This window comes from Phyllopteryx taeniolatus, chromosome 22, assembly GCF_024500385.1.
Source record: "Phyllopteryx taeniolatus isolate TA_2022b chromosome 22, UOR_Ptae_1.2, whole genome shotgun sequence".
Lineage (NCBI taxonomy): Eukaryota > Metazoa > Chordata > Actinopteri > Syngnathiformes > Syngnathidae > Phyllopteryx > Phyllopteryx taeniolatus.
This window is the reverse complement of record NC_084523.1, coordinates 9,538,312-9,562,331: the sequence shown is the minus strand read 5'-3', so window position 1 is coordinate 9,562,331 and position 24,020 is coordinate 9,538,312. Positions and strand designations below refer to the sequence as shown.

The window sequence follows — 24,020 nt, the reverse complement described above, 5'->3', positions numbered from 1 at the left end:
AACCCCGTTAAATTTGAATGAAATTTGTGTGTGTGTGTGCGTGCGTACCTGAAAGTTAGTTTTCTGAAGTGACGCGCCCGCCTCCACCAGGAGCCGACACACGGCGTGCTGCTTCTCCAAGGCGGCTTTATGCAAGGCAGTGTCCCCTCTACACACACACACACGCGCGCGCGCGCACACACACACACACACACACACACACACACATATCGATAAATCAGGTCAAACTGTACATTCAAATAGTGTCAAGTGGTGACGCAAATGTTGCAACTCGACATACTTTTCTCTGTCCGGCAAGTCGAGGAGCACTTTGGATCCTTGAGGAGGGAAAAAAAACCCAAAAACATTTGGAGTATACACAAGCATGACATATAGCATAAAATAGCAGCAGGGGGCGCTGTAAGCACTACATCATGGGGGGGGGTCAATTATTTAATCACGGATTATCATTAATCCTGGAATATTGGTTGCATTAGTTAAATAGTTTTTCTTCTAAATTGGTTACTTAATTAAAACAATTTTTTTTATATCTTTTAAAAATGTTTAGTTGATTTATTTTAAATAAAATCAAAATAATAAAAAAATGAGCAATGTAACAGCGTATATTGAGTTTTTAAAATTGAATTTGATGTTTTTAATTCATGATAAGTTAAATTCATAATACTGTTTTTGAAATATTATTACTGTTTAAATATTGCACTCTTCAAAATGTTTCCATCAGTTCACCAGCTCAATCAGGAGCCTGAAAAAGGTTATTGTCGGAGAAGACACGATAACAACAGCGGAGAATGGAGACAAAGGGGAATCAAAATGCTTTTGAGGCCACTGAATTCTTTTTCCGGCTCTAAACGAGAAGGCTTTCCTCTACCCTGCTGCAGGATGAAGACGACCAGCTCGGCGTGTCCTTTCTGACAAGCTTTATGCAAGGCCGAGCAACCCGCAGCGTCTCGCACCAGCAGGCTGACGCCGTGATGAACGCACTCCGACAGCTGCACGCAGACAACACAAGCGACAACTTCGTATTGGACAAACACGGCAAGAGCAGAAGAGACACTTTTGTGTTGCTTTTGTACCATGGAGAGATCCCCCGAGCTGGCGGCCATCAACAGTGCTGTAATCAAACAAATAAACATAAATTACAAAGTGAAATTTGTGTAGAAGCTGCGCGTGAATGCTGAAGTGTGGAGATGAAATGCGGTGGAATCGACTGAATAGTTGAAATGTTGATGTGGAATGGTTTGGATCAGTGGACGAATGCGGACGCTCCACAACAGTCACGCAAGTATCAGATAAATGCATGGCGTAAGTTTGTTTGTCTATACCTTGTTCTTCAGGAGTCAAAGGCGCACTAGAAACATACATTACATTTTGGATTAATTGTCAACAATCCTGTGATCTTATAAATGAATGATTCGTGCAGTAGAACAGCAAGAAAAGTCGCACCCAGCGTTGGGCTCCACCACCAGATCGGGCATGCCGGCCGACGACGCCTGGCCCCCCGCGGGGCCCTCGTGGTCCAGGATGAACACCTCGTCCTGGCAAATTTCCGTAACAAAGTGCAGGTGCTCCTACAGAGGTAAAAAAATAAATAATTTCATAGTACAATGAACCAATAGAAGAATGACTTTGGCATCATCAATGACTGGTTTATCTTTGTACCTGTGCCTTGTCGATGCGATAGAAGCGGTCAGCTGAAGTGGCTGTGGACCATTGAGAAGAAACAAACATTGAAAATGAATGTCATGGATGTCAAAGAGCGTAAAAATGATACTTGGAACTCACAATCCAAAAAGCTCCAGCTGGCAGAGAGTCGGCCGGCTGAGGTGGTCCTGGGCATTCCCCGGCTTTCATCCTGGACACAAAAAAAAAACAAAAAAAACTCATTGGTGACAAGTTACTGAGTACAAATACTTTGTGACTGAACTTGTTCCAGGTACAAAACACTCCTTAATAACCAGTGGCGGGAAGTGCAAGGCCAAATACTTTGTAACCGTACTTAAATAGATTTCCCAGGTATTGGCGCTTAAGTCGTTATTTTCCTGATGACATTACTTTGACCCCGTACGTTTGAAAACAGACGTGTGTGTGTGTAGGCCACTTTCTAGTACACATTGTGAGTACTTTCGCCACCTCTGTTCAAAACTAATAAACGAACGAGTGACAAATATGCAGTTAAGGCTACCTGGTAGTGCACTCTGTGGCCAAGAGAGGGCGCCTGGTGCAAGTCCTGGGGAGCACAGAGGAAAAGCGTGAAGGTTGACAAGCAAGGCCAACAATAAAAAGAGCCAGGAAAACAAAGAAGGTCTCGCCTCTTGCAGTCTGTCAATGTAGAGTCGGCACGTCTCCAGGTCGCAGTCGCCCCTCACCACCACAATCCCCACCGGGACGCCTGGCAAACAAACAAACAAACGCATTCATGAAAACAAATATTTTACACGGACACACTTGCGCACGTACCGATGTCCCGTAGCCGCTCTTTGTCGTACTGCAGCCGGTCGTACTCGCGCAGGCCGACGCGGTTGACTCGCAGCCGCAGACGCTCGGGGACGGCGTGGGGGCTGCCGCAAAAGCACACGCGTGTGAACGAAAGTATGTGAAGAAAACACCACAAAAAGGTCGCAGCACAAGTGCTTCCTGTTATTCAATGTTTTTGCGCATGGCAGGTCGGAGTAAGTTGGTGTTAAGACTCATTCACTGCCAGTCCTCAAATCTGGATAACATGGATATTTGAATTCAACAGCCGTCAGTGGCAGTGACGGAGATTAAGGCAAAAAAACAAACCCAAAAAAAGCAGCAGAAGCACTCGGAACAAGAAAGGCAAGACGACAGCACGCTGCTCGCTCGGCTTTATGAACGCATATTTCAAAGTTGTGTCAATAACACAATGCCTAACCCTATATTTTATAGATATAAGCAAAACAAGCATGAGAAAATAATGCATTCTATTTTGTAGTTATGTTCATTAACTTGTTTGTAAAAAATTACGGTAAACAATATTGATATATTATATAGATATATATGTGTCAATTAAATTAAGTACATTAATTCAAAATATTTATTTTATTACTTTTAATTATTGAATAAAATAATGTTATTTTTTAACTTAATTATAAATAACTAACCAATTATTTAATAAAAGAGATAAAAGCTATTTAAGCTAAAAAGAAGATAAAAAGTGAAATATACATAACATTATTTGACTTATTTTTTTATCATGACAAACTATCGTAAGAGAAATGAACAGATACATTTGAATTAACAGCTCAATGATGGCAACGAACACGCCATGACTCTTGATGATGTCAATGCCCGGCTTTTACCGCTCGATGGCGGTACCGCGGCGTGGCACGCGGACGCATCGTCAAATGCGGATAAAGCAATGACGAAAAGAACCCCTATTGATCCGTCTTAGTGCAAACGTACAGTTACACACGCACATCCGCAGCGACAGTACGTTGACAGCGGGTGAGGTACTTACACAGAGAAGGAGTCGGGGGGAGCAGAGAGGCGGCGCAGATCAGCTGCACACACCTTCTGAATACTAGCGCCACGCACACACACACAAAAGAGAGAGAGAGAACGGGGGAGGCGCGGCGAGGGAGGAGAGGGAAAGGAGGGTTGAAATGATAAGACGTGTTGCGGAGGCGGGAAGATGGAGGGAGAGAACAGCGAGAGAGAGAAGAGGACAGAGAGGTGGAGAAAAGAGGTAAATTCAGGCAGTAAGCGGCATCACGCGGACAGAAGTTACTGCGGCAGAGTTTGACGTCGTTGGCGCGGTTAGTCACGGCGGCGTTTGCTTGCTACAGACACTCACACTCGCGCGCTGCAAAGACTGGGATTCAAAAAAGAGAAAACGAGTCATGAAAAAGGAAGTTACCGCACCTCAACACCTCAAACTTCTAACTCGTTCAAACTCGCGAACACGACACAAACGCCGTTCGCACCGCACAGATGCAACGTACTCTAGCCCGGTCTCAGGTGCCGACATTTATCCAACTTCCAGCGTGCTGACATTGATCTTTGTCTTCTACTCAAAAGCTGTGCTGATTGCAAATCCAAAGCGATGCGGTGGCGCCATCAACTGGCGTCTGTTTGTCATTACAGTTGCTGTCAGATATTTCGTCTTGTGTTTTTGCAGTGCGCAACACACACAAACACGTACGTAGCGTTATACATGAAAAAGATTAGTGCAGTGCAGGGTTGGAGGCGTGTTAGTCGCCACACACACATTATAGACAGGCGTGGACGCCACTGACTCAGTGTGCGTGTGTGTGTGTGTGTGTGTGTGTGCGTGCGTGCGTGCATGAAACGGGCATGTGACTCACTCGTTGAGTAGCGGCACCGAGGTGCGTCTCTTGCTCTTCTGGACCATGTTGGCCTGGTTGCGCAGCGAGATGCGCAGTGTGGACGGAGCCAACCGGCACGGCTCGCCGTCCACCTGCACGAGCGAGCGGAGGCACAAGCGTCAAGCACTTGACACCCAAAGTGGCCCACTTTGATCACTTTCACGCAAGCACAGGGAGAACATGCAAAGTCGAGATAGGATTCAAACGGGGAACGTCAGAACTGTGAGGCAGATGGCTCACCGCGAGACGTAACCCTCCAATGTACAGCAAATTCAAACCGGACGAACCTGAACAGGCACAGTCTTGAACGTGGTGAGGACCACCTCTCTGCACTGGTGCAGCCTCTCGCCGTGACCGCCCACCTGTAGCGCCGCCTGGAGGACACAAAGGGGGAACACACGGGAACTAAGTCTCAAGTCGTAATCTTCGCGTTTCAAGCCGAGTCCCGAGTTACTTTGGCAAAAAAAATCAAGTCCCCCGCTAAATTTCAAGCAAGTCAAAAGTCAAGTCGCACAATATTTCACGTATTAGAGATATTAACAGAGAGAACAGATTAACAGATTAACGGTAACAGAGAGAAATCATCCAAAATACAACAGCCAAGACTTCACAAGTGGCGTCGTTCGAGCCGAGTCTCGTGAATTAGCAAGTCAAAGTCAGGTCGAGGCTTTCGTACGTTTTAGTCAAGCGGGTCGGAAAATTACCAGCGAGGCCACGGTGAAGCCGATGACCTCGATGCAGCCGTCGTCGTGGCGCTGCGGCTCAAAGTCGCGGTGGTCGCCGGTGTTGCCCCAGGGCACGGTGCCCGCGCAGTACCTGTATCGTAACCACAGCGAGAGCGCCGTTAGCGCGAGTGTCGCGTCGTCTCGATCCGGACGCGACGCCCACCTGGGAATGTTTAGAAACACAATGCACTGGAATTTCAGATCCTGGATCTTCGGAGTCAGGTCGGTGCCGTCGCACTGGAACGCACACAGAGACCGAACGGTGGGCTGTGGTACCTGGACTTACGAGAGCGCGAAAATTCATTTAGTCGTGCGTCAAATCAGATTTCCCCCTTGAAATGAATTGAAATGCCATTAATCCGTTCCAGTCCCAGAAAGCTACTGCAATTTTGTGCTTGTCTTTTTATTTTAGTATTCATGTGTTACATGAGTGATGCCCGCAAATTTCCTATATGGTGCCAAAGAACTTTGTATCAGTGAGTTGGTGAGCTTCATGTCCTCATGAAACATAAAAACTAGTGCTTTCCTTTCATCTAGTGGCATCGATAGGCAATTGCGCTGATAAACAAGATTTGATTTTGGGAATATGTTGAACTGTTTAGCATTATGTTGACCTACAGATGATTAGGAACAACCACCCATCCATCCATCCATCCATTCTCTGAGCCACTTTTCCCCACAAGGGTGACGGGCGTGCTGGAGCCTCTCCCAGCTATCTTCGGGCAGGAGGCGGGGCACACCCTGAACTGGTCGCCAGCCAATCGCAGGGCACATCGAAACAAACAACCATTCGCACCTGCGGGCAACTTAGAGGTCTTCAGTTAACCTAGCACGCATGTTTTTGGGATGTGGGAGGAAACCGGAGAACCCGGAGAAAAGCCACGCAGGCACGGGGAGAACGTGCAAACTCCACACAGGCGAGCCCGGGGATTGAATCCCGGGTCCTCACAACTGCGAGGCAGACGCTCTCATTGTCATGGCACGCAAGGCCAACGCCAACGCCGTCCGGCGAGAGTTGTTCGCACTCACCACCACTCGGACGTGCTTGGACAAGTCCCGCGAGCTTCTCTGGAGGAAATCCGAGAAGGCGGCCTGCAGCCACACACACACACACACACACACACACACACACACACACGTGAGGACGAGCATAAAACACACACACACACACACACATTGAAGACGGAAAGGAATTTGTTACAATTCCATCATCACATCTCCGCAATTACCACTTTATTCTCATAACATAACAGCAAAACTGTGCACTAGTTGAAATCCGCAGAGTCCTCGTACTGCGGGCGAAGCAATCGATGTTAACTGTCACTCGTCGTACTTGTAGCACGCAGTTGTCAAATAGCGCGCACTTTTGCCTCACTGGTAACGGGAAGAACGCGGACAATTGAATACATGCTTAAACGGAGTGTGCGTCAAAAAGCCAGACTCACGCCTGCATAGAACATCTTGTTGCGGAAGCGACTGTTGAACTTTTCGGGGTTGGCCTCTGGAACAGAAAACGACACGAAACAAAAAAAGAGCGTACGTGAGATGAAGACAGCGGGAGAGAAAAAGACGGAGAGAAGGTTGGAAATAGAACGACGAGGAGGAGGAGGCGGCGGATGAAGAGAAGCACGTGGGATGCGGACAAAGAGAAAACGGCTTCCGCTCACCTCGAGACTCGTGGAACTCCAGGGTGACGTGAGCGTCGAAGCCCAGGCTGAAGTAGTTGTTGAACACGTCAAGAGGCAGCTGAGGACGCCACAACAGGTGTCACGCACACCGGCCAGTTCGTTAGGTACACTCCGCACCAAAAGCTTTATTGTGGGGATTATGCCACCGATTTTTGCCGTTCTCCTCCTCATGCACATGACCGACTTCAAAATGTTCAGCTCATTTCGCACATTTTGGGAACTATTGATCGCATTCCCCCAAATTTCACAGTAAGATTCCTGCACCGAGAGCTATTCGACATATTCACAGTCGGTCTTTCTCATTCCCTGACCGGTCCGACTTCAGAACGTTCAACTCATTTTGGGAACTATTTGTCGCATTCCCCCAAATCCCGCACTTTCACACTAAAACTCCTCAATTAACAGACGTTTTCCTTCTTTACCTCCTTCTGCCACATCTTCCCACATTCTACAATTCAATTCATTTGACAGCATTTCAGCTCAGCGTCAAGTCTTCAGCGCTCCCACGCAATCCCGAAACAAATTGCATCCTGCACTTCGGACTTTTTTTTTTTTTTTTTTTCTACCGATTGCCGTTCCGTGTCCTTCACTCCAACCTTCTGCGTGCCGTCCTCCGGCTGCCGCTCGGCGCCGCTCTTCTCCACCTGCAGGTTCCACCGGTCCAGCTGCACCACCGAGCCGTCCTCCACGTGACCCAGGACCTTGGACACGGGTTCGTCCGTGTAGCCCTGCGGCGGACGCGGGCAAGTGAATGCGCGGCACTCTCGCTTTCCGCCGGCGGAAGCGTCACGGAAGCATTCTACGGGTTAACATCTAGCGCTACAAGAGCAGTACTAGTAGCATGCAGTGTGCAGTTTTACCTTACTAGTAACATGTAGTTTTTTCTACTAATGTACCCTATTTGTTCTAGTGTGCTGAATTGTTTCAATTCAGCACACTAGTAGGACATCACAACTAGTAGCTTGCCAGAGGGCGGGACAAGGGCATTGACAACACGCGGAGAGAGAAGAAAATTGTCCGTATGACCCAAAGGTCAAGCGTGTAGCACAGGAACAAGGCTCTCATCAACTTCCTGGAATGCGGCCGAGGGATTATTGCATGGACAAAAACATTGGGACACCTACACGAACCCAAAAGTTAAGAATTTTTGCAACTTGTATATTTGGAATCAATGGCGTTTTAGCTTGGCACGCTAATTGTTCCTTCATCGGAGAAACTCAACTCCAGATGCTACTTTTGGTGTGTTTCCCAGTTCATTTCGAAAATGAAAGTGATGACACAAACAAGCATGAGTCCAAGAGAAGAAGAATGAAATGAGCTGGTGGGTTGTGCGAAAAAGCACACCACCCAAATTTCCGTTTTTGTCAAGTCACTCAAGGTTAGGAACTCACCCCGCCCCAGTTGAGCGTCCTGGCGAGGTCATTTCCTGTTCCCAGAGGAAGGACGGCCACCGGTGGCTGGGGGTTCATCTGCAGCTCGTCCAGCGTGGACAGGATCCATCCCACCTACACGCACACGCAAACGCACGCACGCACACACACATTGCAGGTATGAAAGAAGAATACACAGTGAATTGCAAGCATAAGAGCTGGAAGAGCTTATCGCATTTATGTTTGATTGTATTCCCGTTGTTCGATAAACGGCGGAAAAGTGAATGTGCAATCGTGGCTCTGTAAAAAGCGATGCAACGATGAACCGCGATATATGACTTTGCGTTCCAAAAAAGGAAGTAACTCAAACTTTACCGTCCCGTCTCCACCGCAGGCCAGGATCCTCAAGTTTGGCACTTTCCGATACAAATCCAACCTGAGAGTGGGAAAGGTGGAAAAAGCAGAGGAGCAAAAGCGGCAGCGTCGATTGGCCGTCATCGCTCGTCGGACGAGGAGCCACACGTTTGCGAGCGCGACACGGCGAAGAGACACTTACGCCTCCCGAAGGCCGCCTTGCGACAGGTCAAAGACTTGCCGCGGGTTCAGGATCCACATGAACATCTGGAGCAGCTTGGCGCCCTGCGGACAGGAAGCAGATGGGCTCGGCTGGCGAGGCATGAACTCTGACCCTGCGGCCTATGTGCCGGCCATGTGTCCGCCTCGCTTGGTTTTTTTTTTTTCTTCTCGGAACCATTTCAGATGTGTTCACGCAAATGTAAAAAGCTTCCCGAGGCGAACCATTCGAAACGCAACTCTTGAAAATGTGCGTTTCTCATCAGAGATTTTGTTTTTGTAAAGAATTACAGCGGAGCCCCGCTTCTCGCGAGGGATCGGGACGGGGGCGGCCCGCGAACGGCGACCATTTCCCGCTCATTGACGCCCATTACAAATGCATTGAAAAAAAAACCCCCCAAAGAATCTTTAAATAAGCGGGGATACATCGCCAATAAGTGTTTTCACAATTGCTGCCCCACACGCAAAGAAAAAATGAAAAGAAAACAAATCAATGGGAACATTTTAACAAGTGAAGAAATTGGAAACAATTCAGCAAATGGTTGAATCCGCGGGCGCCGGATTGCGAGTATGCGGGGGTCCGCTGCATTTGGTGAGGCGTTGCATGAAAGATGAGCGTAAAACCAAGCCAACCTGGTTGCCGCCGCTCTTCGGGTTGACGAAGACCAGGATGGGCTTCATGAGCGGCGAGGGGAGGGGCTTCAGCACGAACGGCCGCCATTTGGACTCCTGAGAAGACGCCGGATCACCGGATCACCGGAGCGGCCTTCGATTTCAGTTAGCGGTATTCGAGTGCATTCCTCACTTACGTCCGGCCCCTTTTTGCTCGTCCTGCGCTTGAAAGACGTCCGCTTTTTCCTCCTGGCCGAGTTCTTGAGCGAGTTCTACACACGGATGAGGAGTCCGGCGGTTAGGTCAGCGCCAATTCAAGCATGTGCGAGGGCGCGGCGGAGCCATGTGATGCGCGTGCGTGCCTGCGGTTTCCTGACTTTGATGATCCAGGACGGGGGCACGATGACGCCGGCGTGAGCCCCGAGGGAGCACGGCTCCTCGATCTGGTGCAGCATGAAGCACGTCACCTTGTTGTGGAACTGCCGCCGCAACACACACGCCAGCCCGCTCGTTAGCTCCAACAACCGCTCGCCGATGAGCTTGTTTCAAGAAGCCTTGCTAAGCGCCGCGTTGTTTGGGAGTGCGGCCAGAACATCCTTTTCTAAAATGAAACTCTTCTTATGTCATGTTTTTTTCAAGTCTAATGCTGAAGTCGAACGCTTGTACATTACTTCGTGCACAAAATGAATTTAGGTTTCTCGTCCACAAATATCATAAACACTTACGGCCTGTTTACACCACGAACAGCTGATGGCGACGATTTCTTTACTGTGGAAAAGCTTCTGCTGAAAGCTCTGTGGGGGGAAAAAACACAGACAGAAATAGATGGCGATAACACGTTCGGACTCGACCGCGTTCACGTTTTGGCGCCGACCTTTCCGCACTGTTTGCACTTCCCCTCCTGCCTCCGCCGGTGCACCCAGTGATGCCTCAGCGCGTTGTGCTGCCGGAGAGAAGACGGCGCGCGTTACGCACGTCCGGTGATGTGCAAGAACCCGGTGACTTACATCTCGGAGGCACCGCGAGCCTCCCTCTCTGAAGGTTGGCTTGCACCTGAAGTTGATCTAAACACGACACATCAAACAGACAGACGGTGAACGTGTCACGTTCTGACTTTTGACATCCCGCGTGTGTGCGTTACCTTTTCTAGCTGCTCCATGCAGCTCGCGTGAACGACGATCTTGCAGGCGGCGCACTTCCTCCTGGGCGCAGACTTCTTCAAGGATAAACACACACGCAAACCCAGTGTGTAAATGGGCCCTTATTGGGTAAAGAACTTCATGAGGGAGCCTTTTCTAAATGGACCTCGCACAATTCAAATCTCGAGGATGAGTTCATCTTTGCAGGATTCCTGGAAATGACCCAAATGAGCGCTTCAAAGCAGCATGGCAGATTTCCTGTGGGTTTTCCCACATGGCTTTTTTGTGGGTCTACGTATGGGAGACATGTCTACTAAATTTAGTGCTGCTAAGTCATGCTGGCTTCGGGGGCCCAGTTTTTGAAAAACAATTCCAGGTCGCTGCGCCCTTTTCCAAGCGCTGATGGAACATTCATCTCATTGAGGGATAAACACGGCGAGTTCTCTTCTGCTGCACTTCTTTTTATGCGCGCTCCATTCTCAGGGAGCGAGCACGTGCGTGTGTGCGTGTGCGTGTGCATGTGTGTGTGTGTGTTCAGTGCTAACTCCTCTTCTCAGTTCTTCCTCCAGTGCCTAAAACGCGAAACGGGGAACTCAAGTCGCTCACCGCGGCCTTGACGAGGCAGGCGTCCTCTCCCAGGTAGCACAGCTCGCCCGAGCAGCTGGTCTCCATCCACAGGTGGTCCCCGTTGACCGCGTTCTCCTGCCGGGCGAGGTCAGGAGGATAGATCAGCCAGTGGCAAATGTAAATACGGCCTGTTTCCTTCTTGACTACAGCCCAGAGACAATTTACAATACTCAAAATCTGGTTATGATATTCACGTTTGTTGCCTTCTTTTAGCTGTTTAATTCCTGCAATTAGGTGACTGATTAACCCACCCGTTAAACTGACCTGTGTTGAAGTTTAAAACCCTGTAAAAACTATAACCACTCAATGATTTCATTCCTTCACAGTAATCATGACAATTATACCCGCTCCCCTCGGGCAGGAGGCTCCGGAGCATCCGATGCAGGACCACCGGGCTGAGGAACAGCTTCGTTACGGAAGGTGTGAGACTGCGTAACACCAACAGTGCTCTGTAGCGCCGACACCAGATATTGGTAATAAGCACGTTTCCATACTGCGTACGCATTTAGCCTTTCTTTTCATCACATCTTCAAATGGCCTGCCCCATCTGTCCGTTTGAAAACTCAAATGAAGACCTTGAGCTCAAACGTTCACCCAGCTCTGCGCGAGATGATATCATACCTCACTTAAACTGCAAGCGTTGACCGCGTGAGCACTCCGCGAGCGTGTCAAGCACATAATTGCTGCTGCCGAGTGGGACGCCACTTGTTTGGACATACGCGACATGTGCGTGCATGTGCGCGACCCACTAAAATCAAGCCCTGATGTTTTGTTAATGAGCGATTATTGAGAACATTGATTGCACACCACCGTGTGTGTGCGTGTGTGTGTGTCGTGCAGGGCGCTAAAGGCCGGCGGTGGCGGAAGGAAACCTCTCTGCGGTCAGAGCCACAGGAGAGTGTCGGATGAGTGTCGATTTGCACCTGCCAAAGAATCAATCACGCGGTACGAGTGACTCCATACGTGACGAATGACTTCACAGCGAGCGGCAGTTCGGCACACTGAACAATCCTTCCAATAATGAGGCTTCAAGCTGTTTATTGCCACTCCCAGTTGCAGTTTACTGGCAAATTAAACATGAAAACAAAGCTTTTTACACGTTTGTTTATCTTCATGCTTACATAAACAACGCAAAACGCCATGGACGGGCTAACAAATAGCATCCGTGTCATGGTGTTGTAACCCTTTTATTTTTAAGATAAGGTATTCTGTGGTTGCAAAACGTGGTTGAAATCCGTTCAAAAATAACAATGGAAACCAAAATAGTATCGCGGTTGGTGGAAAAAGTTCCTTCTGGAGTCTTTGTTCGCCTTTTTTTCTTCCCCCTTTGAAGATCCTTTTGCGCTCCGACTGTATGCCGCAGTCGACTAAAAATAGCCGCGCGTGCGCCTTTCTGACGGCGAAGCCGCTGCGAACAAGTCGGCAGCAGTTTAGCCGTCGCCGCCGCTGTCACTTCAGCTGATTGTTACAAACACAGAAAAAATAGAACGGCCCCTTTTGAAAAGATTGTGATATTCTCCTTGAATAACACCTCTTACAAATGGAAGAGAAAAAGGAACATCAGAGTGCTTCAGCACCGTTGAGGGGTGATTTGTGGCTCAAGTGCTGTTAATAATGGACCACCAGGCAGCGGAGGGCTTTAAAACATCCGTTTCGCTTTAAGAGGAGATGAGTCAGGAATAAAAAAATAATGATAACAAAAAAAAAAAAACACTTCTCCACAGCGCCCGCAACAAAAGAAAACGGACATTTCAGCAGAAGCATTTGTAGTTTGCTCGCAAATCTGTCGCCCAAAGCAAACGATTGCGGTTACGTCGCCTTCCCAAAGTCAGTCTCAAAGGTCCTAGAGCCTTGAGGGTCGGCGGAAATTAATATCCGTGCACTTACCTTCGTGGCTGACCACTTCCTGCTTCACCAAAACAGGCTTTCTCAAATGTATCTAACCTAACTTTTTTACTCGTTTTCGTCCCAAAAAAAAACCCCCTCCAAACTTTGAATCTCGAGGGGACATAATGCCACACGGCACCCGTGGAGTGTTTTACGACACTTCTCAGATTTGTTTCAAGCTATTTTCAACACTTTAAATCGGTTCATAATGTGTAAAAATAACAGATGACGTGCAGCCCATTGGGGCTGAGTAAGAGTCTGGGTGTGAGCTGCGGCTTACAGCAGCTCCTGCCTGTGTTTGTATGCTCATTGTTGTGTTCAACGAACGGCTTAAAAGTGCATCGACGACCGTGGCTCTCCTTTCCCACGTGACGTCGTTCATTTCTTTGATGCCGTTTTCATACAACAGAGTGATTTTTTTTCTTTGACTGACCGTCCAGTCCATGCGGGTGCGAGGCTCCTTGCTGGGCCCGTTGGAGGCGGGGGGCAGGGCGGGCTGCGGCGGGCCCAGGTGCTGGAGGCCCGAGCGAGAGATGGCTTTCCTGGGGGGAGGACACACAGATGAACCCAAATTCTAATACTGGTTGCAGGAAATAACTCAATCATTGAATCGCAACAGTCGATTTATTCTCTTCGTTGAGTCGTGTTTGTTTCTCTTGGCTGCACTGCTTTAGTCCAATCAGACTCCGACCTCTATGTGTTGCCATGTAAACGTAATCTGCCCGGGGTCCTTCACATTTAGGAAAACCATCAGGAATCAAAAAACGACAACTAACATTAACGCTAAAACTTGTAAGTACGTGCTGTTATATGATATTTTGTAGGGCTTTGACGCGACGGTGGCGGTTGTGCGGTCGGTCCCGCCGACTGAAGGCCCGCCAGAAACCAAACGCATGGCCAGCCGCTGGCTGATTGGGATGCATAAAAGCAACAGTCATCCGCACGCTCTCCAACACGTCGAAATCACAGCGAGAACACCATTGCGGAATTAATTCTTCACGCCGGGCCGGCTTCCGCTGCAGCGGAAACAGCTTGCGCGGCGGACGCCGCCGGCCCAGCGGCGCTTGGAGACGTTCGGACGCTCTGTCACGGGCCGCGATGACTCAGCAGTCGGCACTCCAACTCTTTAGCTCGTCTTTGCTAATTCATTTCTGCCAATCAAAGTCCAACTTTCGAACAGAGGGCAATTAAGGTCTTCCAGTTTGCATTTGAAGTCAGACTTTTGGAGGAGAAAGCGCAGGACTCCATATTGATCAGATTTTTCTTTTGAGAGTTTTCAAAATGCAATTTTGCCACAAAGCTGCGTTTGATTTTTACGTTTACATGAACCGTCAGTTTGGTTGAGAGAATTGGTAAAGCTGCATTAACTCGTTAGCCGCCACATTCCCCAAAACAAACGCGCTTCCTCGCCTATCTTTGCAAAATGCTTCAAGCAAGAATAACAGCGGTGTTGAAGTGATTTAGGAAAGTACCTAATTGCCCGCGTTATCATTTATGGCTGCTAGATCGTAGTCCAAACAAGCTAACGTACCTTTAATAATAATCGTCGCTAAAATTCAGCTCAGGCAAACCCGACCAAATAAATATAAAAATCAAACTCAGTCCTGTAGCCCCATTCTTCAATTTCATATCTTTGAACCAAAAATGACATTATTAAAAACAATCAATGTTTTTGCTTGTTTTGTCAAAGTAAAAAAAAAAAATAATAATAATCAGTCCCTCTTTCCATGTTTTGATTTGCGATTGGATGTAAAATGATCCAGAGATTCACGTGCCACCCAGCTCGCAAGTTTCAGACAAAGAGGAGTCTGTTTACACAACCTGCAACCCGATGACACACACACACACACAAGACGCCTGCGATAAAAATAGGATCGCGTGGGCGACAATGGCAGAAATGCGACGACGTGTGCTGACTGGACGTAAACCACGCCGGACAGAGGAACCCCCCGAAACACACACACACAGATATCTCGAGATTTATTTATTATGCGAGGCAAGTAACGAGCTCTGTCAACAACGTGACCTATTGGCTGACTCGGGGCTTTTGCGAACGTGCAGCGCGAGCGTGTCGACGACGCCACGGCCGGTAGGGGAGAGTGAAAGTCGGTCCGGGCTACAAGTGACGTGACCTAGAAATGGCGGCGCTTCACCTGCTCGCCGCACGCGTGTGTGCAAAAAAAAACCAAAAAAATAACACAGAGTGGCAGGGCATCATCAACTCTGAGTGAGTCCTAATCTACTAAAAGCAGACGACATGTCGGGCATTAAGTCCGGCTCCTAAAAGTGGTCATGTAAAAAATAAAAAATAACAAGTGTGACGCTTGGTGCTAACACACACACACACACAACACATTTTTTTTTTAGTTTAAACACCATCCATCCATCCATCCATCCATCCATTTTCTGAGCCGCTTCTCCTCACTAGGTTCGCGGGCGTGCTGGAGCCTATCCCAGCTGTCATCCGGCAGGAGGCGGGGTACACCCTGAACAGGTTGTAGTTTAAACACATTTAAACCTATTAAAAGCAACTTTTAAAGCATTTCTCTGCTTTGGGAGCCAATCATATAAGGTCACTTGAGAAGATGAAAACTGACACAAAACACCGCAGAACTAAACATTGTATATTTGACCACCAAAATGTTCAACCAAACCATGTGATGTAACATCGGGTTAGTGCTAACGTATAATATCAAACGCCACAGACAGGCTAACAAAAGTTAGCCTATGTGTTACGGTTATTCAAACAACCCTTCAAACAACTGCTAGTTTGACACACATGGAATAAAAGCAATACTTCTTCTTACTTTGGCACAGCTTCGTGCCAAGAAACTATGCTGAAGTGAATTTGGGAGCTTCCTTTACATAACCGTGGCGCTTTGCTGCCATCTTGGTGCCGGGGAACCATGTTGAATTGATTGCGATTTTCACCGTGCAGTGAGAGTCGACTGTATGGGAAAATGGAGAAATGAGCAGAAGTCATTCCTTCGCCTGTACGCTGCGCTCTTCCTCATCCTCCCCCTCCTCGTCATCCTCCTTCCTGCAGAGGCGGGCTGTCCGCGTTGCCGTGGCGACCGCGCAGCGGGACGCTCGCGTGCTCGTCCAATAATTATGCAGACGACGGCCGAGGATCCGCTCTGGAAACGCCGCCGCAAAAGTTTACGTGGCTAATGTATGGAAAAAGCTTTTCAGCGTCGATTTCATATGCTACTAGTGCGCTGAAATGTCCATGTACGAGAACACTCCTTGTCCTCACGAGCAAGACAATTGAGCACATGAATGTCTTACTATTGACCTTTTAGTCCACTAATTCCTTCCACTACTACTGTATATTTGTCATAGAACAACTAAAGCACACTAGTAGAACCTGTAGTAGAACTAAGGTGTGCACTAGTAGAAAAACTAGGACACACTAGTAAAGTGATGTTTTTTTCCACTACTGTATGACATTTTTGTGCACTAGTAGAACAATTAGGGCACACTACATGAAAAACGAGGCTGCACTAATGGAGCAATTGGGGCACGCTAGTAGAACAATTGCAGCGCACTAGTAGAATTACATCATGTTACTAGTGAGGCAAAACTGTGCACTTGTTGAGAACTGTGTGCTATGAGTACTACATAAACTGGTTAACTAGTAGAATTACATAATGCCACTAGGGGCACTAGTAGCACCAGTATTAGTACGCTCTTTGCCTCACTAGTAGGACAATTTTGGCATATAAGTCAGACAACTAATATTACTAGTGAAGCACAAAAACAAAACTAGACGACAACTGTGTACCACCAGTAACACTAATGATAATAAAAATTCTTCTAATTAACATTTAGCACTTCACGAGTAGTACTAGTAGCCCACAGATGTTAAGTAGTGCACAGTTTTGCCTCTCTAGTAATATGTGGTTGTTCTACTAGTGTGCAGGAATGTCATACAGGAGTGGAAGGCAGTAGTGGAAATAAACGTTGAACGGTCTAAATAGTGAGGACAAAGAACGTGCTAGTTCGTGGACAATTGAGCGCACTAGTAGGCTGCGGAAGAGATGCTCAACTGAGTGAAGTGTTTCACTTTTGTTCAAGCGAGTCCGCTTTAACGAAAACACGGCTCGCTTGCTCGATTTGAACTTTTTCAGCGGCGCTTCCGTGAAAGATGACAAAGCGGCCGCTAGTGGGAGGAGCCCGACTGAACGCCGGAGGTGATGTCGACGTGAATACGCAGGACGAGGAGGATGAGGGTGAGGGTGAGGGTGAGGAGGACGAGGAGGAGGAGCGTGGGCTCAGCACCACCAGCGCAGCGCAGCCAAATCCATTTTCGACAGACTTGACTGTGGCGCCATTTCCAGCAGGCACCGCGCTCTTGTTAAGCAAACCGCTGACAACCCGCAGAAAAGCCACACGAGGATTCAGAGAACAGGAGATTTGATAGTTTGCGTCCGGAAAAACGCAAGTAACTGACACCCCCTCAAAAATGGTTAGAAATGGCCCACGGGTGGTTTTGATTTTGGAAAAAAAAAAAAAAAAAACGCATCAGCAAAAACCATACACATGCAAGCTTATTTGTGATGATGTCACACATAAAGGTTCTAATGGATGAAAGGTCAAAGGTCACCATTTCTCACTTTCACTTAATTGTATTTGTGTTCATTGTTTCGTCATTCGCGTTTCACTCTTTGAATGTTAGTGAGAGAAAGGTGTAGTTTTTCACCTTGACCTTTGAACTGATATTGTGTTCATTCGTCCGAAGTGCGAGTTTTGGCGGTGCCTGATGATCCCAATCTGCAAATTAACTGAAGCCCGTCGGTTGAGCGGAGGGACAGCGGCAGTGAAAACGCAAAGTCCGCCGCCGCCGATTCCTAACCTTTAAGTGAAGCGGAGCGCTTGATGGTTGGTCAGCTTGTCATCAAAGTAAAAACCAAGCAATCATAGTTGCTCCTCTCCGTCGTCAAAACCGGAACCGGAGCATATTATGTTCAAAGGATGCGTAAGAGTTAAGACGGCAGCCGTCGAAAGGCCGCGTTCACCCTCGCTCTCCTCCGACATCTAGCATCGCGCGCTGGAGTTTACTCGCCGGACGCATCTGTCACCCGGCGACCGCCGGACACCGGAGAGCCGGCGGACATCCGAGCCGAGCGCTGCCCGACGGACGACGCGTGCGACACCCGAGATGCGCTCGGAGGAGGACGGCCGCCGCTCGCGAGGGAAAACTTCAGCGGCAGCACGTGAAGAAAATGCCGCAGGCTGCGCAAACGTTTGAATTTTCAAACGCACCCGTGTGGGCCGGCTCATTCGGAGATGAAGGGAAAAAAAGTACAAATCTATTTGTAAAATAAAATATGTAAAAAGGTGCCGACTGGTTAGCACATCTGCCTCACAGTTCTGAGGACCCGGGTTGACATCCCGGCCCCGCCTGTGTGGAGTCTGCATGCAAATTGAAAAATGAATGCAACAGATTTCACAAGATTCGGCCATATTGTGGACCACAGACCACGTGCGCGCGTGTGTGTGTGTGTGTGCGTCTAATACATTGGCCTATTCTAACTGATCCAACTTTTAATAATTAAACGGCGCGCTCGATGAGTCAATCCATTTTGTAAGAAACAATATTAAGCTAGCCAGCCCCGGGATATATGGTGTATTTATATATTTATATCATATATATAGCTACATTATTGTTCTAGTTTCGCTTGAGTGGAAATAACACACAAGTAACGGGACACATGAGGCGACAAACAGGAAACTACTGCAATCTTTACATTACTCTGCAACACACACACACGTTTAACAAACCACAATAACAGGAAGACATCAACACACACACACACACACACACACACAGACACTGTGGTGATCAACATTTTTTGGGCAGTAACAAAACACAATAATACACAACTACAACTACACGAGGGAATTGCACAGTATGTTGTGCATTTGTTTGTGTATTGTGTGTAGACATGTGCAGTGTGTCACAGTAACCCCGACTCAGGACTTCCTCCCCGAACGCGACATTCCTTGCTGTCTCACACTGTGTGTGTGTGTGTGTGTGTGTGTGTGTGTGCGCGTGCATGCGTGCCAACCTAATTTGAACTCAGTTGCTAAACAAAACAGCAGCACCGTCAAGAGCCAGTCAGGGCTTGCCAACGGGTTCCCTGCGCAGCATTGACGATGATTTCACAACAGCATTAGTTTTCGAGTCGCGTGTGGTCACTTCATGCAGTTGTCTAGTAGTGAGCGCACTGCCTCCTACTGGTACGGAGTTCACAGTACACCTTTGAACGGCAGGCTAAATCCCACACAAAGCACCTCTAAATGCTTCAAAGTGTTCCAAGACGTTTTAAACACACGTAAGCCGATCAAAACACACTTCAACTGATCAAAAGACACTTTTTAAAGTATTCCTTAGCGACAGATCAAACTCTCTCGCTGTCAAGAAGCGGGAGACTGTTGTATAACATCACTTGAAGGAAATGAAGACTCGCTCACACAATTCTCCAGAAAAGAGCTTTAGCGTGCTTGCTTCAAGCAGTTTGTCACTCCAAGTTGAAGTTTACTGTAAAATTGGCACATAGCACAAAAGAGAATTAAATGTATATTTAAATATTTAACTATTCAACCAAACAATTTAATATTGAAGCTTCATGCTAACAACTGATTCAAAATGCCATAGACAGGCAAACAGAAGTTAGCATAGATGTGACGGTAATTTCAAAATAAAAGCAATGAAATAAGAAGTAAAAGCAATGAAAGTACATCTGTGGCATCTTGGTGCCAAGAAAATATAAAGTGGAAGTGAATTGAGGAGCTTCATTTAGGCAAAAGTAGTGCTTTGCTGCCATCTTTTGGAATGTTGGTGTCAGAACCATGTGGAAGTGACTTGAGGGATTTCATTTAGACGTGAATGCAAATGTTTAACCAAACCCTACTTTAACAGAAGTTTGCATCTGATTAAATCACTGAGTCCACACATGAACACACACAAACACACACACACACACACACAAAGGAGATTAAATAGTTGTTGGATACTTTGAGTGTGAACACTTGCAGCTTAAATAAAAAGAAATAATGCAGAATAAATAAAGAGCTGAAAATAGAAGAAACTAGTAGTGTGATACCACGGCAACCCTAAAAGTGGAAACAGCCGAACTTCCTTCTTTTTGCGGCTCGTTGTGTTTTACTTCGCGTCGCCGTGGCGCATCCCGTCGTGAGGTTGCGTGCAGGAAGTCCGACTCTTTCCTTTCGAACCTTCCTCTCCCTCTATTTATAAGTTTTGCTCTGGCGTTGCCACGCTCTGCAATTTCAACTCTCTCCGACTCTTTGCGTTGACACTTCAAGTGACACAATTCAGACGTAACCTGCGCGGAGGAAAGAGAGAAAAAACGTTCGGACACCTTTTGGATATGTGACAATGTGCCTGCGCCCGGCGTGTAGAACATGAAATATATATTTTACAGTGGGCGAGTATAGACTTAGCTTAATGCTAAACAACAATGTAAAACACCATTGAGGGGCTAACAAAACTAGCATCGATATTGCAGCGTTTTAACCCTTTAATCAACAAATATTTGAACACAAAGTGTTAGACAGGCAATATAACAAGACTCACAGGCATATATTGTCTTTATCCTTTGCGAAAAATATGAATACACACTATAATTAGTATAATAATATTACTGCATCTTACTGAGGAGCTGTGACCGTCTCCATGTCTGTAGGGTGGATATAATTTTAAATATGATGTGAATATGCGGCATTACATTTAAATCAAATGTAGTGCTTATTAATTTTGTATTATTTATGCATTATTGTTGACTTGCATGTCGACGCGTTGTGTTGTGATTTATGTGCACTTTGTGCACCTGCGCATTTGGGGTTGTTAAAAAAAAAACAAAAAGGAAAAAAAGGAAAGCCGCTATTATTAAAAGTTTCCATTGTATCCGGTCTCCTCTCTGCTTTTGCACGCAGCCAATCAGTGCTCACCGAGACATGACATCATCAGACAGCCTGAGAATTCCTAATGTCGGCACGTCGCTCACGTCGCGTCCTTCGCTCGCGAGAGGATTACAACCGCGCCACACAAACGCCACTCCGTAAAATTAGGACGATGATCATTACGACAATTATTATTCACATTATTGTCGTTGAACATCGGACGGGGGGAACAAGGCAAGGATGAGTGGATGAAAGGAGGAGGGGAAGCTAAAAAGGAGGAGTGAGGGTGGGAAAAAAGGAGGGAAGATGTGAAACGAGAGGAAGAGAAGCATTGAGGAGACGCAAAAGACCTTGACATCACCACCACTCTTCATCCTCCTCTTCCTCTTCTACTCCTCCCACTTCCCTCATTCCTCCTCATTCCCTTACTTCTCCTCATCCTACTTCCTCTCCTCCTCTTCTTCCTTTCATTCCTCCACTTCTCCCCCCTTCTCCTCTCTCCTTCTGTTGTCCCTCCTCTCTCTTCTTCTCTTTGTCCTCCTCACTCCTCCACTTCTTATCCTCCTGCTGGTCCTCATCCTCTTCTTCTTCCTACTCATCCTTTTCATCATCCGCCTCCTGTTCCTCCTCTTCCTGGTTCGTCCTTCAACTCTCGCTGTCCTCTCATCCCTCCATCCTCCCACTATGCCTTTTCTCTCTCTCTCTCTCTCTCTCCATTACACACACTGACTCAAGTGAGGGTCAAATTCATATTAGATATGACGACGCAAGATGATTTTTTTTTTTTCTCAAAAACTCCCACTCAGCGATGCCGCTGTGAAGCACAGGATGGCCTGCGACTTCTCTTTTTTTCTCTCTCTCTTTTTTAAAGCACTTTTGAAATTCACAATGTTAGGTTTTTTTTTATTTTAATAAACATCATAAATTTGCAACGCCTTTGAATTTACATATAAACAAAGGGGAGACCTAATCCGCGCAAGTCATGAGACGAACCCAGAAAATCGGTGATGGTCCTTCGGCCTCCCTTTCTAAACGCGGGTGCGCGCGCACATGCGTGCGCGTGGGAGGCATCGCACTGGCACGCCGCGTGCGCATCTCTGACCTCGCCCGCTGAGAATAGACGCACCACGCAACCAGAAGCACGTGACATATTAAGATAAACGCACGCAAAACCTGCAAACAAAAGCATCCTGATCATCATCATCATCATCATAATAATAGTCAGAAGTGGACGCACGACAACTGGAGCTCAGGAGGCGTGTTGCCTCTTTAACCTCGAGTCGCATCTGCCTAATAAAATGCATCATTTGCTAATGACTGCCACGCGCGCACGCGCACTGGGATAAAGATGCTGTCTCACTAATTATAGCGTTTCCCTGCAGCTGAACGTTGCCAGGTTGTGCGCACGCCGTCGTGTACGGCCTCCTCGTGTGTGCACGTGTGTGTTTGAGCTCAAATGAAAAGCAGATCAAACTACAAGCACAATAACAGCAGAATGTCAGTGTACTCTCAACGTGTGTGTGCGTTTTAACGTTTTTAATATATTTGTGTGTGTGTGTGTGTGTGTGTATGTGTGAGATTCATCTTTGGGAGTGCTGAGATATGATCGGTTGTCCGTAATCCTACCTGCGCGAACGCGCGCACACGAGCGCGAGCTGACATTTTTTACTATTCCGCCATCGGAAAGGTCAAGTCCCCGCAACGTGAAAATTAATGTCTTGTGAATTGAACGCATTGAAGAGGAGGATGTTGCCGTTCTTTCCGCTCAATGCGCTGAGGCCCCGCCCACCTATCACCTGTCACTCAAATACCAATGCAACAACCAGGAAAAATGGATGCTACTTTGTCAAGCATCTTTCTTATGCCTCCACACGATGACATGTTTGAGTGACGAAAATATATCTGTTTAAAGCCTCCGGGTCGTTGCGACAACGAGGCGCTCTAAAGCCGCCGCACCACCGCGAAGCCCCAGTCCACACGCCGGCTGTCACGTCGGGCTTTTCTCCCCCTTTCTTCGCTCTTCTGCCGTTCTCTCCATGTGGCGCGTGCACTCGTGGCCAAGAACGAGGCGCTCTAAAGCAGCCACACCGGCAGAATATCCGAAGGTAAGATGTATTTTTGGGGTGTAGGCATCGCAAGCTAGCTCACTGCACATCATAACTGCGCCGGACAACCGCTGATGCGCTCAAGTAATAAACCGACGGCAGTAAAGCCGTCGACACGTCGGCGAATCGGTTCAACCTCTCGTCCTGACAAGCAGGCGAGGCTCCTTGTGAGGTTGACGCCCGAGAAAGCAGGATGCAGAGAAAGGTCTGGATCTCAATTGACAGTGGTGGAATTTTACATTGTTCCTTATGAACAGTACAGTAAAGACAAAGAGAAAAAAAAAATTTGTCTATGTATCGCTGAGTCGAAGCTGAAATAAAATGGCAAATAGGAAACTAGTCATTGGAATGTCTATGGGTTGCGTAGCGGTGACATAAGCAATCATCAGCAGCTTTCAACGCTCAGGCGGAATAAAAAGAAGAATTTCCAACCTTCGTCCGGAGTTAGCATGTGCGCGCGCAAGCGTGCGTGTAAGAAGCCATTTTCCAGCGAGACAAAGTGAGAAGGCGCCTCGGTGATAGAGTTGGCGTCACCTCAGCAGGTTCATTAGATGGGCAGATGGGCTTGCTTGGAAGGACGCGAGGGAACCCAGGTGGTAGGGTGTACCTCAGGGAGCGGTGCTAGACACCCTGCAGTGTGCCGATTGGTGGACAGAGAAAGGTCACTCTCACTATTGCGATGGTGTTTATTTCTACTGCGCAAGGCTAGTTGCGATGCGTTCAGGTGTTGCAGGATTTCCCGTGGATGTGACACACGATGGAGAAATAATTGACCAATGACGGCACCGCAGGAACTTCTAGTTTTTTTGTTCTGTCCTCTTTTTTCCTCTCTTTCTTTTTTTAGCTTCCTTTCCAAAGTGGGAAAAGCCTCTTACGGCCAGACGACTAATAAAGCGCACATCCCCCCCACCCAGCCATCAGCCAATCTCCCTTCACGCCAGCTCAGTGAATTATGGGCAAAATAAGCCACAACATGGACACACGCACACGCTTGCTCTACCAAACGCTGCCGACTTCTTCTC

At 47.5% G+C, this 24,020-nt stretch overlaps 1 protein-coding gene and 1 long non-coding RNA gene across 3 annotated transcripts in view; one reads left to right on the top strand and one right to left on the bottom strand.

The window, feature by feature from the left end:
* The window catches only part of dgki (diacylglycerol kinase, iota), a 30,055-nt gene that overhangs the window by 2,777 nt on the left and 3,258 nt on the right, over positions 1-24,020 (bottom strand). Inside the window, exons 2-33 of one of the 2 annotated variants that reach the window (XM_061761943.1) lie at positions 13,401-13,509; positions 11,060-11,155; positions 10,456-10,530; positions 10,322-10,378; positions 10,189-10,257; positions 10,040-10,108; positions 9,677-9,793; positions 9,512-9,586; positions 9,336-9,431; positions 8,686-8,768; positions 8,505-8,565; positions 8,151-8,264; positions 7,356-7,487; positions 6,739-6,817; positions 6,517-6,572; positions 6,101-6,163; positions 5,235-5,308; positions 5,051-5,162; positions 4,634-4,720; positions 4,326-4,438; positions 3,479-3,541; positions 2,458-2,558; positions 2,310-2,389; positions 2,183-2,227; positions 1,783-1,852; positions 1,660-1,700; positions 1,444-1,568; positions 1,323-1,348; positions 1,074-1,111; positions 869-989; positions 281-317; positions 49-148 (exon numbers count right to left, since the gene is read on the bottom strand). In XM_061761943.1, the coding sequence (XP_061617927.1) occupies positions 49-148; positions 281-317; positions 869-989; positions 1,074-1,111; positions 1,323-1,348; positions 1,444-1,568; positions 1,660-1,700; positions 1,783-1,852; positions 2,183-2,227; positions 2,310-2,389; positions 2,458-2,558; positions 3,479-3,541; positions 4,326-4,438; positions 4,634-4,720; positions 5,051-5,162; positions 5,235-5,308; positions 6,101-6,163; positions 6,517-6,572; positions 6,739-6,817; positions 7,356-7,487; positions 8,151-8,264; positions 8,505-8,565; positions 8,686-8,768; positions 9,336-9,431; positions 9,512-9,586; positions 9,677-9,793; positions 10,040-10,108; positions 10,189-10,257; positions 10,322-10,378; positions 10,456-10,530; positions 11,060-11,155; positions 13,401-13,509 (2,584 nt within the window). The remainder of the gene's footprint in view (positions 1-48; positions 149-280; positions 318-868; positions 990-1,073; positions 1,112-1,322; positions 1,349-1,443; positions 1,569-1,659; positions 1,701-1,782; positions 1,853-2,182; positions 2,228-2,309; positions 2,390-2,457; positions 2,559-3,478; positions 3,542-4,325; positions 4,439-4,633; positions 4,721-5,050; positions 5,163-5,234; positions 5,309-6,100; positions 6,164-6,516; positions 6,573-6,738; positions 6,818-7,355; positions 7,488-8,150; positions 8,265-8,504; positions 8,566-8,685; positions 8,769-9,335; positions 9,432-9,511; positions 9,587-9,676; positions 9,794-10,039; positions 10,109-10,188; positions 10,258-10,321; positions 10,379-10,455; positions 10,531-11,059; positions 11,156-13,400; positions 13,510-24,020) is intronic. The other variant, XM_061761944.1, reaches the window with a different exon arrangement.
* On the top strand, positions 10,815-12,195 carry LOC133471863 (uncharacterized). The gene is made up of 3 exons (XR_009786421.1): positions 10,815-11,197; positions 11,407-11,500; positions 11,921-12,195. It is a non-coding gene; the product is annotated as an uncharacterized LOC133471863 (long non-coding RNA).